We start from the raw sequence: 20,018 nt of genomic DNA on the forward strand, positions 1-20,018 counted from the left end.
GGACACACGGACCGATGAACGAAGGTATGTACAGGGTCCGTGCCTTGCAGTATTTATTCTTCCCAAAAATGATTTCAATTTCAAAAATGAAATACAAAAACCACACATGTTATAAACATACCCAAAACATGATCCAACATTATATACAACACAATATTTCAATATCTAGACTATGCCAAAACTATATCATGCGTTGGATACTTTCAAAGTATGTTTTGACATCATTCTAAACTCAACCCGAAGCACCACTTCTAAACTTTTCCCAACACTCATGGCCTCCAATGACTCGACCCTGAATCACTTGTTGCAATGCACACACACAAAAAAACAAAAGCAACAGCTGGAAAAACCGGTAAGTATAAAACTTAGTATGAAATAACGGAACGTACGATACAATCATTTAAATGCATTTAAACTTAAAACCAAATTTATGAGATGCATGAATAATGATAAATTTTCCCAATGATAAAGGCTCAACAAATGACACCTATTGAGATGCTAAAATGCATCAACTCATTATCAGGCTAAAACTCATCACTGATGCTATATCGGAGTCTAAGTATCAATGCTATAACTCATCAATGATACTAGTATCGAAGCTTATAACTCATCAACGATACCATGGCAACTATGAAAGAATGGTTAGTCTCAAAATTCATAATGATATGATACCATACACAATCACCCCATAAATAGCCTAACAAGCATGCTATAAAACTCAAGTAATGCATATTACAACTCATGACAAGCAAGATAGAAAAATTGTATGATTTAGGGATCGAGAAGGCGAACTAATCTCAACGATCATTCCCTTACTCAGTCATCATCGTATCATACCTTATTCTTGATAACGAGCTAGCTCAATCCACAAGATACAAGATAGCAAGCTCGTTTCAACTCTCATTCAATCAATTATGAGAAATCCCAAGGGAGAATCACTCAATTCATTATCAATTCCTTGATGACTCGACTTCTAAATTTGTCTCGAGTTTGATTAGCTTCAATTCAAATGTCAAAACGTAGCTCTCGGTGCAATGATCGCAGATATACGATCAATTCTGAATTCTACCGGGCAAATGTTGAAAAATCAAAAATTTGAAAAACTGAAAATGGCATGCAAGAAGAATTCTGAATTCCCTAGCTCCTAGCTGCTAATCACATTGAATAGGATGTAGAGCAAGTTTCAAGATGAGATATATATATATATATATATATATATAAGAAATTTGCAGTTTAGTCCCTTAATTCTTTGCTATTTGCAAATCATTCCTTCAACAAATTTAATATTTCTAATCCAGTCCTTTAATTTAAGAATCTTGGAATTTAAGTCTCAATCCCATAAATTCTCAAATTAATTATTTTCGGGGCTTGACAGAATGAACTGGAGAAATTGTTCCACAATTAGTTCTATAGAACTGAGCCAGAAACTAGCATCGATGATTTATCCAGGTTAACTCAGAAGTTCGGGGAGACAACATGGTTATTCATTGAGAGTTTCAAGAAATTGAAGAGCCGGTGTAATGTGTTCCTACCAGAACCTGAGTTTGTTAAGTTGGAACAAAGAGGATTGGACTTTGAGTTGAGGAAGAAGTTCCAGGGAACCGAATTTCGTGATTTCTATGAAATGGCCGTTAAAGTGACCGAGTATGAGAAACTCTTGCAGAAGGAATCATGCAGAAATAAAACCACTGTTGGTTCATACTATTAGGATGTGGAGGATGTTGCATTAGCGGAAGTGGGCAAATCTAGTTCTTTTATATGTCCATCTCTGAGCGCAAAACTGGTGAACCTACGAAACTAAGTTCATCGGTGATGCAAGGTCAGAATACCATTCATTTCACTATTGATTTGTCAAAAACAGAGGAGATCTTTGATTTTATTGTCTAGGAGAAGTTCCTCACATTCCCTGCGGACCATCAAGTTCCAAAGAAAGAATAACTAAAAGGAAAAGAGTACTGTAAGTATCATAATTCTTTCAATCATACAAACAGTTCTTGTTGGGCATTTAAGAATATCATCCAAGACAGAATCAACAAGTGAATAATGATAAGCACAAATCCTATAGTATTTTTGGCACTCTATTTTGTCGTATTCGTGCTTATCTGCATTTTTTGTTCCTTGTTTTGCACATAAATCGTCATATTTTCTGTGTTTGTAGATTTGACTGAAATTTGAGAAGGCTTGAATAATGAAGCAAAAGTCAAACTGTAACAACCGGAAAATACATAAATCAATTCATGATTTATTAAAGGAATTTTTAAATGAATTTTAAGTTATTTCATTTTATTATTATGATTTAAAGTTTATTCTCAATTAAATGCTCTTATGTATTGTGTAAAAGATTTAAAATTCGATATTCATGCGTTAAAATGTATGTTTATTTATTGTGTTAAATAATTTTATTGGAATTGTTTATGGACCGAGAATACGAGACTAGCCTATGAACAATATCGTAGAGAATGATTTTAAGAGTATTTTGAGTATAATATTACTATGATTTTATTTTAATCATCGAGGAGAGAAATTTTATTAGTCCGAGTTAAAGAGTGTTGGACTGACTACGTTTTAGGTAGCGAACACACGTAATGTATTAATTTTCTCTTTTCCCCACCTATCTACCCAATTCCTCACTCATAACTCCCTTGTCCCCCTCATTAACTCAATTGTTCTCCTCCTCCCCTCAACTCACGCCTACCCCCTTTCTTATTATTATTTTTACTTCTTCTTCATTTCTTTTTCTTTTCTTCTTCTTGGTTCTATCGGTTTTTTCATCCATGGTGAGTTTAAGCTTCTAAACTCCGTCCGCGCCAAGGTTAGTCCATTGCCGAGGTATCCCGATCTTTGTATCTAAGGCAAGTGCAAGTTTTTAAAGCTTTTGAAATCCATTAAATCTATTATATTTTTTGATAAAAATTGATGCATCATGATGTTTATAAAGATCATGTTGTGTGATGGTATAAAAATCGTGAAATGTAAATCGTTCTCGTTGGTTTAGAAGCAAGTTTGAATAATCGAGTTTTATACTTTTGCATAAATTTATGTTCTGAAAAATGGAAGTTTTGTTGTGTTCTTGGAGTTTAAAATTGATGCTTTATGTTGAGAACGATTTTTAATGTGTTGTGAAAGTTTAAGTGTTAGATGTTTGAAGTTTAGATAGAGATGTGAAATGCTTTCCAAAGCTTTTGAAGTTAACACTTGAAATGTGACATGTGTTCGGTGGCACCGGATTATTGAGATTTGTTACAATTTTGAGGATAAAAACTAGTGTACTAATCCAAATGATATGAGGCCAATTTTATTTGAAATATAGCTCATATATCTATAACTTTCATGTTTTGAGTTTTGTCAAAATCCATTTTTAAGATTGGCAAAAATCGCCCCGAAGTGTATTAAGTGTTTTGTATTTTAGGCAGTGACATAATTTGGTAGAAGGAGTATAACATTTTATTTAAAAATCAAATTATGGTAAAACCAGCAACATTTTAAAGCTAGGACAAAGGGCTACAACTCTCATGTTTACTTTTCCAAAATAGAGTTTGAGAGCGAGCAAACACCCCCACCTGCGCAGGGCATGCGCGCAAGCGCCTGAGAAGTGGCGAGGCCGCGCATGGCCTTCGAAATTCATGTTTTTTCTAATGTTATTTTAGGGTCCTAAATTCATGGTTATGATATTTTAAGGCTTTTGAAATATATTTAAGAGTTCTTATGCAAGAAGTTTCAGGTTTTAAGTGAAGAATGAAAAGAACAATTTACGTTGACCGATTACATTATGTGATGCATGGACATGTCTAAGTTTCAATCATGAAACCTATGTTCAATATGAAAGTATGATTTTTATCATCTATGATATGCATGAAGTTATCGAGTAAATATTTATGTTCATGAAATGAAAGTTAAGACGGAAATTGTAATGTTTCAATGATGCTTCATAATGAATGATATGTTATGATGATACGATGATCGGGTGATGAAATGAATGATGATGAAGCATGAATGAATGAATGTTATAATGAGACATGATGATACGATATGATGATGCATGAAAATATTTTGATGTCTTATGTGTCTTTGTGGTGGCAATACGGGATTCGATCATCCGGATTGGGCCCTGGAGGAGCCTTTCCAAATATGTGCTCACGGGTTGGATATATGTACGGGATTCGGTCCTCCAAAATGAGCCCCAGAGGAGCCTTTCCAAAGAACGAATGTTATGAGGCGTAAGGCCATACGTTTTTTGATCAACATGAAAAGATAAATGTGCTCATTATAACGGTGGCCACAATTTCACATAATTCGTCACCCAAACGTTAAGTTTTTATGATTATGTTCATTTTGTGTGATATATATTATCAAGTTCATTATGTTCATGAGGTTTTAAGTGCATATGTTAAAGTATAATATTTTTGAGACATGCATGAACTTATTCCAAGATTTTTATAGTTATGTATGTAGGTTTCCATGATTAAGTTCCTTTCATATTTTAAGAGTTTTGAAGATCATGTTTACGATTTGAAGTTTAAGGTTGTTTTTCAAGTTCAAGGTATCATGTTATATATGCGCATGTTCTTTTAAGTTTAAATTATTTTGAAACCATGATGATATTGGTATGCATGTTTTTAATCTTGCTAAGTCTTTAGATTCACAATACTTAAATGATGCAGTTGGATTAACATATTTGATTTAAAAGCTTTGGTAGATCAGCTATCAAAAATCCAGCAGTCTTTACCTCCGCCAAATGAGGAAAGTGTCTCAATCAAGTATTTATTAAAGACTACAAATCAGTAGAGAATATTGAACTCCTCATGCCAGGACAACAGTCAAAGGACGGCTGCATTTATTGAAAAAAATAAAAACGTTGGAATTCAAAACACTATAAATAAGAGAGAAGGCTCGGAGTAAACTAACGAAGCATTGTCAAAGCATTTCTGAGTCATCTTCTTGAGCAGTTTTAACCATTCAAAAATTACTTGGTTTTTGTTTGGACCTGTTTTTTAAAAACGTTTTTAATGTTTTATAAGTAGAAAAAATGTAAAAATTGTGTTTCGATTAATTTTTGAAAACCATCTTGAAAAATATTTTTTAAAAACATTTGAGAGGTGTTTTTTTTTTTTTGTATTTTCTAAGAAACACGCGGGTTAAAAAAATTGGGTCAAACAATAACGAATCGAGTACAGTGCTAAAGGGTCATTTCCTTCGGGTTGGTTAAAAAAATAGGATTAGTTTATAGATTATTTTTAAAAAACAACTTTGACTATTTTTTTAAAAAGAAACAAGGAGTTAACCCATTTAACTTAAAATTAAATATAATATTAATTAGTTAAAATAATTAACAATACCTAATTTGTTTATTTTTCGCAAGAAAAAGCTTTCATCTTCTTCATCTTCTTTTCATCGGGCTGCTCTGATATTAAATATTTTGGATCAGTTGAATGTAATCATTAATTCAATATCCAAATCATTTTTTTTAAGCAAGTGTTGATAAAAAAATGATGTGTTGAAATAAGTTGGATGAGATCTGTAGCGCAGAATTTCTGGGTAGACCATAATTCTGGGTCTACCATGGTCAGGGTAGACCCAAATGTAGACCATGACAGACCATGGAAGACCCAAACTTCTTTTGGGTAGACCCAGAAATTTTGGGTCTGCCATGGTCTACCACCATGGTAGACCCAGAACTCTTCCAAATTCTGGGTAGACCCAGAATTCTCTTGGGTAGCCATGGTCGATCATGGGTAGACCATGGATATTTTTTTGGTTGACGGTAGGCCATGTATTGTATTTATTTTCAAAAACATGTAAATATAACATAATCGTTAAATAATTTGATTCTTATATTAAAGTATGTATAGTCATATAACATAATTGTAAAATTAATCGATTAATATGTTACAATATGTATAATCATATAACATAATCATGAAATCAGTCGATTCATATGTTACAATATGTATATCATATAAAATAATCGTGAAATTAGTCAAATTATATGTTACAATATGTATAATCATATAACATAATCGTGAAATCAGTTTATTCTTATATTAAAATATGTATAATCATATAACATAATAGTGAAATCAGTTGATTCTTATATTAAAATGTGTATAATCATATAGTATAATCATGAAATTAGTTGATTTATATGTTACAATATGTATAATCATATAACATAATCGTGAAATTAGTCGTATAATATATTACAATATGTATAATCATATAACATAATCGTGAAATCAATTTATTCTTATATTAAAATATGTATAATCATATAACATAATAATGAAATCAGCTGATTCTTATATATTAAAATGTGTATAATCATATAACATAATCATGAAATTAGATGATTGATATATTACAATATGTATAATCATATAACATAATCGTGAAATCAGTTGATTAATATGTTACAACATGTATAATCATACAACATAATCGTGAAAATAACAGATATATATGTTATAAATTGTGGATTCATATGTTAAAATATATACAATTATAGAACATACTTGTCAAATTATGGATTCATATTTTAAAAACATGTACGATTATAGAACATATTTGTGAAATTAACGGATTCATATCGTAAAATATATACGATTATATGTTAACATGCTTGTGATATTAGCGAATTAATATTTTAAAACAAGTATGATTTTAAAACATACATGTGAAATTCGCGGATTCATATGTTAACATGTACGAATATAAAACATACTCTTGAAATTAGTAGATAAATTGTTAAAACATGTACAATTATCAATGAACATTGGACAAAATTGTGTAACTACGTGTCAAAATTGTGTAATTATCGGTCAAACTTATGAAATTAGTGGATTCATATGTTAAAATGCGTATGATTATAGAACAAACTTGTAAAATTAGTGGATCCATATGTTGCAACATGTACTATGTCAACATTGGTCAAAATTATGTAATTACGGATCAAAATTATGTAAATATTGGTCAAACTTGTGAAATTAGCAGCAAAAAAATTATTTGACTACCTAATTTTTCTTGAAAAATAGATCAATTAAAAATACAAATAAATGCGTTACAAATAAACATGTATTATGAAATTGATAATCCGCCTAGCCCATTATGTTTCACATCCTGAATTTAATGAAACCTAATTTTTATGCGCATGTATTTTCTGCGGCGCACTTTGCTTCTTTCCGCGCGCTGCGAAAACGTCAAGAGCTGACCCAAGCATACTCATGCTTGGGTCGACCCAAACACTTGTGCTTGCGGTCTGACCAATTTTGGTCAGACCCAAACATGTGACCAAGCACATGTTTGGGTTTGAATTGTTAGACCCAAACATGTGCTTGATCAGTCCCAAATTGAGGGAAAAGAGAAGAGAATTGAGAGAAATGAAAATGACGGGAGAATAATTTAAAATTAAAAAAATAAATAATAATAATAGTTAACTGAAGGACAAAATATTAAATCGTGAGATCAATCCTTTTTCTTAAAAAAATAAGAAAAGAATCCCTTTTCCCCAATTTTCCCCATTTCCTTATCTCACGTAGGGATGACAAATTTTATATAAATCCCGACCCATCCCGATTCCCAACCCGATCCCGTCCCGAAATTTTTTCGACCCAAAATTGTTCCGACCCGAGTGGTCGGGATTTTTTCCGACCCGATTAATTTCGGGATCGGGATCGGCTACTCTTCTCGACGGGATTCCCGACCCGACCCGAATATAAAAATAATATTTTTTAATTAAAAAAATAATTTTTTTAAATTTTATGTTTTAATATTAATGTTTTTATAATTATATACCATATAATTTTTTTATATTTATCTTTTTTAATATTAACATTGAGTTATAAATTTTTATTTTGTTTTTTTATTATTACAAATAATTATATGTTTTTTTTATTAATTAAGTAGTTGTTTTAATTTATTTGTAATGTTTTAAAAAAAAAATTAGTTTTTTAATGGTTATATATAAAGAAATTTAAATTTATTTGTAATGTATTAAAAATTGTTTGATTTTTTTCATAATTTTTTTTTAAAAAATATTTTCGTAGAATTTTTTTTTAAAAAAATATTATTCGAAATTATCCTCCCGACCCGATGGGATCCCTAGGATCCCGACATTTCTCGGATGCCAGATCTGGATCGAAAGAAAAAAAATATTTTTATCGAGACGAAAATTGGATAAAAGAGTTATTGGACGGTCCAACCCGATTCCAGTCCCGCTCCCATGTCCATGTCATCTGATGGAACCCTAATTTTGTCGCTCTCCATCCGCGGCTGCTCTCACCACCATCCCAAAATGAAAATAACTCTCATTTCTTCCATAAAATGAAGTCGTAATGGATAAATAAACCCATCAGGTGATATATATGTTAAAAGAATCTTATTTTTCTTTAATTATGTTCGTTGTTTTTCGTTTGTAGATGAAATCCTGTTTTTCATTTTCCGATTCTTATACTTGATTCTGTTTGTTCATTCTGTATTCTCGTATTATTTCGGGGTGTTCGTTTATCTGATTCTTCTATTTTTTCGGTTGAGGTTTTGAGAAATTGGTGTTTTTGGTAGTGTTGGGTGATTGAAATTCCACAGACGCAGTCATTTTCACGAGCAAGGTTGATTTTTATATTTGTTCTATTACATAAGAATGTACTATGAGAGCACAATTTGAATGTATGTTTGTATAGTTTAGTTTTCACTTTCATTTGCTGCTTACTCGGCCAATTTGAATTGTAGTTTTCGTTTTCAACTCATCTGTAATTTATTTGTGGAATGCTCATCTTAATTCGTGCTCACTTTTCATTTCATTTCTCACTCACTCTTAAACAGTCATTCAGCCATGGCAGCTGCACAGAGAAGACTCCTAAACCTTATTGTTCTCTCCCTAGCCATTGCTTTCTCTCTTCTCCTTGCCACTTCTTCGGCTAAGGTTTTTTTCGAAAAGAGTTTCCACGGTATCAGGAATTTCATGTATAATTAATTGCATTTGGTTACGTTTTTGTTATTTTCACGCAAGAATGTGGATTTCATTCTAGGACCTTGGACTATATCTGTGATGATTTATTCCTCCAATTGCGCATCTTGTTCTGAAAATGCTCGACACTTTGTTTGATTAAGCTATGAGATGATGTATTTGGATTGTACATGTTTAGGCTTACTGTTGGATAGTGGGTTATTGGGGCTGTCTAATTTATCTGATCCGTCAAACAACCTTAAAAGCCAGAGCCATTTACGAGATGTTTGTTTATGATGCAGTTATGTAATTGTGTTTGCATTTTTACTGCTATTTAATTTGTATGATGTCAATCGCAGTTCCTTGGGGTAGATCAATTTTATATTACTAGGTTGGTTAAGTAAAAGTAAATTTGCTTGTTTAATTGGAAATCTTGATTCTAGTTTGTATTGAGAGATACATATGTTAACCTCAGTATGCACTCTCCGATCTTCGCTCAATCAGTAGTTGATGTCGGGTGTTTGCTCATACTTGTCACTGCTTCGCAGATACAAATTACAAAATATCAAGGAAACAGAGGCTGCCAAAAAGCTCTTACAGGAGAAGAGGCGTGCAGGTCATGCTAAAGTAGAGTCTAGCATCCCTTCTAGTTTCAGCGCTGAATTTTCTAAACGTGGCAAGGACTACGCCGAAAAATTTAGAAAAGGTGAATGTCAAGTTTCCTCACATCACTCATTATGCAGAAGCTAGTACAGATTCATCTCCAGCAACGTTTACCTGTGTGTTTTCACTATGGTTTGGAGCTTTCTTTTCTGTTTGAATACTATTGTTGGCCTTTGTTCAAATATCTAGTATATCGGTTGAGTTTTACGTATGCGAACATGAGTTGATTAACTTTTTTATGATATTGGCCTTCCTGTCAATCTCTTGGTATAAAAATCTGGTCCCGAAAAGTACAAGTTCATTTCGACATTGCACCTGATACGTACTATATAGCTATGTTTTTAACAACATTAATAAGAAAAGATAGATGCTCAGGGTGTATGAGTCTGTACTCTGTAATAACACCATAACTCATTTCTCTTCATAGATAATCCGAAGTTGTACAAGAACAAAAGTAAAATGACGCGGGTGTGGAATCCAAACACCCTGTTCCAGCTCCAGATGCTGTGGTTAGAAGACTAGCTGCCAGCTATGAGCTCATGCTGGAGCGTTTTTGAGAAAGACAGCATGTAACACAGAGATAACAAGAATGCTTGACAGCTGATACAGAGGCCACTCGAATTTGCCATGATCGAATTTGGTCTAATTTCCGACCAGCTCGGAAAGCATCGAAGCCCAGTTTCTGCCCATCCGCTTCTCTTCCAGTCCTGCCTATCATCATCATATCATCATCAATGGTTTGTTCATTTGCAGTGATTGTCTCAGAAGTAGGCTTCCCCCTTTTTGTTTCCCATGTACAATATATATCCATTATATAATTTGCCTTGCACCTTAACATCATGTTTCATCGACATGTCTTTTAATAATTCATTTCATCGCTTCTTTATCATCGTATAAATATGTTTTTGACATACAATACAGGCTTCATGGGATTAAGGTAATGTACTAGAAGCTCCACAAAACACTACCTAAGAAAATAGATGGTTTTATTTTTTCTTCCAACATTTTAAAGAGAATTTGTAACTTTTAATTTTATATATTTAATGCATTTTTTTCGTTTTTAAATTTTATACATTTAATTGTGCACTAATGAAAAGCAAAAATAAAATCAATCACAAAAATATTTTAAAAAATGAAAATAAAAATGTGTCCATAAAAAAAAGAAAAAAATTTATAAAAAAAAATTAATATTAATTTATTTTATAAAATAGTGGTCCAAACACCTTAATTATTTTTTAACTTTAAAATTGTTTTTCTAAAATTGTTATCCAAACACATTTTTAACTACAAAAACATTTTTATAAAATAGTTGCCAAACACATGTCTATTCTTAAAATAACTTTTAAAACATTTTTTTAAAAAATTTTTAAAAAACTTTTTATAAAAACATTTTACAGCCTTATATATATTTTTAAAATCATCATCCTGGGTATATGTCAGGGACTAGGTTTAGAGCATTCAATTTGGGTTAGGTCCGTCGGATCGGCCCGCTCCGCCACACGATTTAAGTGGGTTGGGTTGAAATTTTGGTGGGCCGCCTGAAGAATTATTATTTTTTATTTTTATTGTGATATATGTATTTTTTAATGAAATTTGTGAATTTTTTTGTATTAATTACTTTATATAAAATTTACACGTATGAAATCAATAATTAAATTTTTTATTAATATTTTTCTATTAATATTTATTTATGAAATAAATTTTATAATTAATTATAATGATTTTTATTTATTTTTATTTGTAGTAAACCAACCCGCGGGCCGGTTCGCCTAACTCGCAACCCACGTTGGGTTGGGTTGGGTTGAGGATTTCCAGCCCGCCGGGATGGTAGGCCGACCCGCCCTCAACCCGCCAAAAGGTGGGTTTTTGGGGCGGGCCGCCCCGCCCCGCCATGGGTTGGATCACCTTACAGCTCTAACTATGTCCTCTCTCTCCATGTGCAACTTTATCTTGTAAAAAACTGAAAAAAAAAATATCTAATTTGAAATGCAATCAATTCAGCGAGAGACAAACAAACAGATCTTAGAAATCCTCACAAGTTCGAGGTAGAGCTAGCTTCCACAACTGAAAAGATTGACTAAAATCCTAAAAAAAACATAGAATTAAAACACGACTTTAACATGACTAACGTAAATTGACTGTTAATAGACTTGTATGTGCACAACAAATTAATCTTTTAAAAGAAAGAAGGTTCATATGAACATAAAGTCCATCAGCATAGCCATATTATATAAAGATCTTAATATTTTTCCGAATGTAAGAGAGTAAATGCATACGAAAACTGAAAACAAAACAGAAACTAAAGAAGAAAAGATTCATTTGTCTCCAAGTTAGGCCACATATGCTGTGATAGTTGTTGTTGCTCTACCCCATTTCGTGCAAAATGTGGTGCTAGAATGTTGTATTATCCCAGCTGGTGTTCAATCTTTCTACGCTACGCTACGCTTGTGAGCTGCAAAAATGTAGGTTCTGCTTTTCATGAGTAGTTTTGCAAAATGTAAAAGTAGCAGTTTGTTTTTATTAAATCTTGAACGTCAGCGGCCGGTTCTCATCTGAATTCGAGACACAACGTAATCGTTCTGCCAAATTAATCACGGAAGGAAACACAAGTTAAAAATACATATTTTTATAGCACCAAAATATTATTAAACATCAAGTTGAAATATAAAGTTTTTACCGCTATGTCACCGGTGCCATATATCATCTCGTAGTCTTGGAGGCCGGTCAGTAATTAATGTACTCTTTCATGACCCAAATAGGTCTCAAGTTCGATTTTCGCTGACTGCGGGTTCGTTTCCTAATTTATTTAGGTTGATTTAATTACTTTATTTGCTCGAGACAAGTACGTCTCGAGTCCATGCTCAAGTTCCGTCGGTTGTGCGAACAAGTTTATTCTTTAATGTTATAATTTGATGTAATTTGATATCCGATGTACTTGTACTAAAAAATAGTTTATGTGACATATGGGGCACCCACCCATTCATTCACATCAATAAATGTCTAAATCCAAATATATACCATTTAAAATAATCTGCTTTGAATTAGTTGTTGAAAAGATTTATGAAATATGCATGTCATATATACCTATCAACTCCCGCGGATTATAGTCGAAGATGTTTGCTTATACACATTATTGGTGCGTATAGAGGAAGCGGCTGATTGCTTATCCAAAATTATTATTGGCGCGTGTAGAGGAAGCGGCTGGTTGCTTATCCAACATTTTGTTCAAGAATTCGTTGATGAGAATGTAGTGTTCAGGGGTTGAAGCGAAAGCCGACCGGAAGATGGAATATTATATATAAGGGTGTATTCAATCCAGAGTTTTAAAATGATTTTTAGTGACTTTTTAAAATAATAGATTTTTGTGGAGTTCATGGATTTTTATTGACCTTTATAGAATGTCACGGATTTACAAACAGATTTTCATGGATTCTTTGTAGAATTTTCGCAGGACTTTTATAAAGATTTGTAAACTTTTCATATAATTACATGAACTTGTATCTGTAATATATCTTATTATTTTTTATTTTTTTCTTTGAAGTATTAATTATTTGACATAAATAATAACTTTATTTGAATTTTTTTTTAATTTACGGATGAAAATGAATTTCATTTATTTTAAATGTATATATTGTTGGTGATCGGTTAACTCGTACCCGGAAACGCTGCGAAAATTTTAAAATTTTTAACAAAAGAGATCCGAACACTTGTGTAGCATTCAAAATCAAACAACCATAGGGTGTTTAGAAGTTTTACCTATCAATCTCAAAGATTGATTTATGGCTCCAACCAAGTTGATAAACAACTAGGCTCTTGAAGTGGTAGACACTATTTACAAGCTTCCAAGAGCACACCTTGCTCAAAATGGATTCAACACTTTAAGCCTTCGAATTAGGTCCACGACTAGACGATCTAGATCCGCTCTAAATATGCACTAGAATATTTAGAGTATTTTGCATTGAGATTTTCCTTTTCTTTTTCCTCAAAAATTGAAAGAAAACTGGGAGAAAAAATGTGGAGAAGTGTTCGCCATTCCACATGTAAAAATGGAGGAGAAAAAATGTGTATATCATGATATGATCAAAGGGCACACAAGAGGTCATGCATGGGAATTGTGTCATTCAACTTAACCTTTAACATTTCTTTTATAATATATATAATCATCATATATATATATATATATATACATATATATATATATATATATTATAAATATTCACATGACTTTTGAACTTAATTTTAATTAATTATTAAACCTAAACTCATTTAAGTTTAATCAATTAATTAAATCCAACTTGAACTCATTCAAGTCCACTAGTATATAATTATTCAACACTATATCAATTTGAGCTCTACTACACTCAATAGTGTTTAATTAATTCAACACTTGAATTAATTTAATTATTTGTACATTACAAAGTCTACTAGTGTAAAATTAATTCAACTCTTGAATTAATTAATTAAGTTCAAAATAATAATAGTTTAAAAAATCATCATTTTCATAAACTAATTATTTTAAGTTAACTTTTAATCTTGAAACACATTCACAAATTAAAAGTTACTTTTTCATTTATTTTCCAATTTAGAAGTCAAACTTCTAATTTATTTTACTTATAAACTCCTTTATAAGTTGTTCAATACATTGAACAAATTTTAATCTCAACGGGATCTAGAAAGCTAGTACGTGTGTGACCCTCAATGGTTCATTGATACAACTAGCAGTGAGTTCACATTTCCATGTGATTTGGGATCAACAAGTCCCTTATATGAGCATACCCTATATAGCTCTATTCTTATTGATCAACTCCTTGATAATAAGAACGTCAGAAAACTCAAGTTTGATAGTACCCAACCAGTCATGTTAAACATCTAGCAGCATCGCTTACAGGACTCCCTAGGTATCAAATGATAGTGCCTGCAAGAACCAATCAATTATGGTTAGCGTACAGTACGGTCCCTTCAACTCATATATCTCGATCGATTTGACAACCATTGGTTTATTGAGAATTGTCATTGAATCGATAACTATGTGTCATGTCATAGTTGTATCGAAGGTGTAATTCAAGAAACCCCTTTCTTAATTACCACATACTCTGATCAGATATTTCAAGCTATGTATGCATGAGATCACATAGGATATCCATACCCCTTTCTTAATCGACTCCTATATGTTCCGTCATAACACCCAACATTGCCACCTGATGACCCTAGTTGAGTCGGTAAACAAGTCAAAGTGAAGCACTAGCATATAGAGTCTCCATGATATCCCGGGTCATAAGGACTATTGTTGTACAACCATAAACTAGGAGTTCTCCACTTGATAAGTGAGAACCACTTGGAAAGTCCTTTAGGGAGGGTTGTTCAGTGCACTCTACAAGGAGCACCTATTTGCATGCTTGAAAATCTCTATGTCCCCTACCAATGAAACATGGTACTCACATCGCAAATACTAGTCTCAAGCTCGAGCGGCCTTTATCCTTCTTTATGGTGGCTGAATCGACTAGGAACAGTTTAGAATATACAATATTTCAAATATGAGTTTCATGATAGTCATCACATGACCATCTCATATTCTTTCTAATATATGTATAATCAAGGGCTTTATCTACGCAGCTAGAATGGGTATAAAGATAAAGATGTGCCAAATTAAATAATGTCAAATATTAATAAAATAAATATTGTCATATAAGATTTCTCTCAAGGACCATCGACTAACACATTGGCTCGACGGGCACCTACTCTAACAATCTCCCACTTGCACTAGATCCAACTACCCATATTCTTCAAACCCATTGATTCACGATGATTTTCGAACAATGGTCTTGGTAATGGCTTAGTTGTGGATCAGCAACATTATCTGCGGAGGCGACTCTGTCTAACGAGACCTCTCCTCTTTCCACAATCTCCCGGATGATGTGGTATTTTCTCAGTACATGTTTGGATTTCTGATGAGACCTTGGTTCTTTTGCCTGAGCAACGGCACCGGTGTTGTAGCAGTATACCGGGATTGGATCAACTCCATTAGGAATAACGCCCAACTCTTGGATGAAATTCCTAATCCAAAAAGCTTCCTTTGCAGCATCGGATGCAGCAATATATTCTGCCTCAGTGGTTGAATCTGCAGTGCTGTTTTGCTTGGAACTCTTCCAACAAACAACATCACCCTTGAGCATGAATACAAAATCGGAAGTTGACTTCGAATCATCAACATCGCTTTGGAAGCTAGAGTCGGTATAGCCTTTCAATTTTAGTTCTCCACTCCCATAAACCAAGAACATATTCTTAGTCCTTCTCAAATACTTGAGAATGTCTTTCACAGCTTTCCAGTGTGGATTACCAGGGTTCGATTGATATCTACTTGTAACACTTAGTGCAAAGGCCACGCCAGGACGTGTAGATATCATCGCATACATGATACTACCAATTGCAGATGCATATGGAATGTGTGTCATCGCCTCTATCTCTGCATCATTCTTGGGAGACATGGACTTAGATAGAGACACGCCATGACACATTGATAGATTTCCTCTCTTAGACTCATCCATCGAGAACCTCTTCACGATGGTATCAATGTATGTGGACTGGGTGAGACCAAGCAATCTTTTCGATCTATCCCGATAGATTTGTATTCCCAATACAAAATATGCTTCACCCAAGTCCTTCATCGAGAACTTACTCGATAACCATACTTTAGTTGATTGCATCATTCCTACATCATTTCCAATGAGTAGAATGTCATCAACATAAAGTACCAGGAATGTCACAGCACTCCCACTTACCTTCTTATACACACAGGGTGAAACACCTACTACTAATAAAATGCGGAAAAACTTTTTTTTTTTTAAATAATACTATACATATACGCCCATACATATATGTATATAAAGATAACATATATTTCTTAAATAACCTGAAAAATATTAAATAAATAAATAAATCCTTAAAAATGTTTCATGCATCAATTTAAAATGATAAACAATGCTGCTGAAAAATCTCATATGCGGAATAATAATAAAATAAAACATGTTTCAAAATTCCATCATAATAGACTAAATAACTGCGACGGTCACGGGGTCCACTGCTCCGTGAGCTCATACGTCCTCACCACCGGTAGGAGCTACATAAATGTCATCATGCTCACCTGCACCATATAAGCGTAGTGAGCCTAGGGGCTCAACATGTCTAATCCTTTATAACAAGGTTAAAAATAATGCATCACGTAGATACTAATACATATACATGTACATGAGCATGCATGGAAACATTTTTCATAACATAAATGCTGAATCATAAATCTTAAACATAACATAACTTTCTTCGTCATACATAACATAATTGAGCATGTCATAAACATAAAAACTGAGTATGGTCATATCCATGAATGTGACTAATAATTGTGCCGACTGATCAGTCTAAAGAACCATCGTACGTGGCGGTGGATAAATCCACCTCTATGTTGGTAGTAAACTACCTCTGTGCCAGTGGTAAAACCACTTCTATGCCGGTAGTAGAACTACCTCTGTGTCAGTGGTAAAACCACTTCTATGCTGTCACATCACTTCAATTTTCATAAAAATATTTTTCATGCTCAATTCTTAATCATAAACACATCATAAAATATTTCATGTATGCATGCACTTAAAATATGTCCGTAATATATATCTAATTAATTTTAATAATAAATATACTTTTACTTAACATAGACTTCATGCATAAAAATAATTAAATATATATTCCGAACTTAGTTTATTTTCATGGGTTGGTCCAGACTGCTGGTCTCCCTACTAAACCCCTTAACTGACTTAAAGCCTGTTAACTAACTTAAAACCCATAATTAAATAATTAATTTTTAAAATTATAATTTTTACTAAAATAAAATACTTAAATATTATTGGGCTTAAATGAAAATATTTAGGCCCATTAACTAATTAACTCATATAAACTCCTGGACTGGCCCAATAAAATCACTGACTGGCCCAAAAATTCCTATGGGCCCACGAGCCCATAAAAATCATTGGGCTAACTTAAAAATAATTTTTAAAGTCCAAATAAAATTATTTGGAAGCGCAAATAATTTTATTTCTAATTAATAGGCCCAAAAACCAATTAAAACATAAAATACTTAAAAATTAAATTACTCGAGCCCGGCCCACTAAACTCGGACCCGGACACACCTGACCCGACCCACCATGACCTAGACCCGACCCAGCCCCAGCCCCAGCCCAAATCCCGAACCCCCTCCCTCTTCCTCTCTCGGCCGCGAGCAACAGGCCTTCTTGGCCTGCTGCCGGCCAGCTCCGGCCGCCCCTGGCCGGAGCGCCGTCGCCCAGAAGTATCCCACGTCTGGGCGGTGCTAACCCACCATGGCTCAACCTGAGCCATGGTCCAAGCACTGAGACCGAACCACTCTTCCCAGCAACCCTAAAACTGCACTACCTTGACCCTTCTCGATCCTAGCCTTGAACCAGGCCAACTCCAGCCCTTAGCCTGACTATGGTTCCCTTCCTAGGACCCTAGCCCACCTCTGACCCGAGCCCTAGCCTCTGGACCGAGCCATGCTGAAGAAAAACGTGAGCCATGCCAAGTAGACACTCAAACATGCATCAAACATCCATGAAATTGCATAATTCGAAAATATCTGATAAAAATCTGAATAAAACCCAACATGAATGGTTAATAGCTTATATGGTGTTCAAACGAAAGAATAAACATGCCTTAAACGAAGATAGATTGAGAAACGAGACAATAATCGCGTGTACGGCGCTCCGAGACGACGAACGAACCAAAGACTCCAAGAATCTATGAAGGATCGGCTATGGAGATTACTTTCTGCTGAACGTGAGAATGGGGGTGGGAGGAGATGGGAGTTGTCGGCTGAGTGGGGTTAGGGTAAGGTAGGTTTTTGTTTTAAATTTTTGTAACTAGGAATAATTTAGGATAATATAACATAAATATAAGATTTTAAACTCTTAAAAATACCTACTAATCTGATAACTAATCAAAAATCCCGAAATACTAATTTATAGTATTTTTAAAAATTAATAAAAGACATTAAAATGACTTATTTTGGCTAAAAATCAACTCTTAAATAAATATATAATTAAATACTAAAATTTTCTTGACAAAATACCTTAAAATAAGATTTTAAGGCTCATAAACTCATAAAATATTTTTGGCTAAGAATTTTGGTATCTCGTCCGTCCACGGTCCCGTCTACGCGATCAAAATAATAAATATTCTCAAAAATCCAAAAATACCATAACTGCGGGTTAAATGATAAAATAAATTTAAATCATGCATATAATTCACATAATAACACATAAACGTCATTTAACCCAAATATAAATTTTTTAAATAATTATTTTCCCTAATTATGCATGCGAATTTACGTATTAAAATTTTCGGGTGTTACACAGGGTTCCTCAGGATTCTTAGTAAACCCAAACTCTTTGATTGTACCATCAAATATGAGGTTCCAACTCCTAGATGCTTGTTTGAGACCATAAATAGATCTCAGAAGTTTGCATACTTTATGCTCACTTCCAATAGATGTGAACCCTTCAGGTTGAAACATGTAAATTTCTTCCTTAATATCCCCATTAAGAAAAGCTGTCTTCACATCCATCTGCCATATTTCATAGTCATACCATGCGGCAATGGCTAGAATTATCCTAATAGACTTGAACATTGCGACTGGAGAAAAAGTTTCTTCAAAATCAACTCCTTGCCTTTGAGTATAACCTTTTGCTACCAATCACGCCTTGAAGGTCACCACCTTCCCATCCGTCCCAAGTTTCCTCTTGTAAATCCATTTACACCCTATAAGAACAATTCTTTCAGGTGGATCCACAAGATTCTACACTTGGTTCGAATACATGGAATTCATCTCAGATTCCATAGATTCAAACCATTTGGATGAATCGGCATCAGATAACGCTTCCTTGAAGGTCCTTGGATCACATCCATGGTTAGCCTCATCTTGGCCCTCTTCAAGAAGCAGACCATACCTCATAGGTTGTCTTGAGATCCTCTCGGATCTTCTAGGAACTTGTATCTCCTCTCTTGGCTGTTCGGGTATGGGTTCTACAACCGTGGGTGTTTCTCGAATTTCTTCTAGTTCTATCATCTTCCATTTTCTATCCAATAGAAATTCCTTCTCCAAGAAGGTTGCATTCCTAAAAACAAACACCTTTGTTTCTTTTAAATGATAGAAATAATATCCAACCGAATTCCTTGGATATCCCACGAAGTATCATAAAATGGATCGAGCATCCAATTTATCTCCCACTGTCTGCTTCACATAAGCAGGGCACCCCCATATTCTAAGATAAGAATACTTAGGAGGCTTTCCCATCCATATCTCATATGGTGTCTTATTAACTGCCTTTGAATGGACATTGTTCAACAACAGTGCCGC

The 20,018-nt window shown here is 33.6% G+C and overlaps 1 protein-coding gene across 6 annotated transcripts; it reads left to right on the top strand.

The window, feature by feature from the left end:
* Positions 1-8,200: 8,200 nt before the first annotated feature.
* On the top strand, positions 8,201-10,493 carry LOC140876102 (uncharacterized). 6 transcript variants are annotated; one of them, XM_073279969.1, is made up of 4 exons: positions 8,201-8,348; positions 8,815-8,955; positions 9,487-9,644; positions 10,029-10,493. In XM_073279969.1, exons 2-4 carry the CDS (start codon positions 8,825-8,827, stop codon positions 10,121-10,123), a joined length of 384 nt encoding a protein of 127 aa, XP_073136070.1. In that variant the 5' UTR covers positions 8,201-8,348; positions 8,815-8,824; the 3' UTR covers positions 10,124-10,493. The 6 variants fall into 6 exon arrangements, 2 of the variants coding, with proteins under 2 accessions (XP_073136070.1, XP_073136069.1); XR_012148670.1 differs by lacking the exon at positions 8,201-8,348 and adding an exon at positions 8,361-8,600 and having other exon boundaries at positions 8,815-8,939; XR_012148672.1 differs by lacking the exon at positions 8,201-8,348 and adding an exon at positions 8,361-8,600 and having other exon boundaries at positions 8,815-8,914.
* The last annotated feature ends 9,525 nt before the right edge of the window (positions 10,494-20,018 follow it).

Source organism: Henckelia pumila, chromosome 1, assembly GCF_033568475.1.
Source record: "Henckelia pumila isolate YLH828 chromosome 1, ASM3356847v2, whole genome shotgun sequence".
Taxonomy (NCBI): domain Eukaryota; kingdom Viridiplantae; phylum Streptophyta; class Magnoliopsida; order Lamiales; family Gesneriaceae; genus Henckelia; species Henckelia pumila.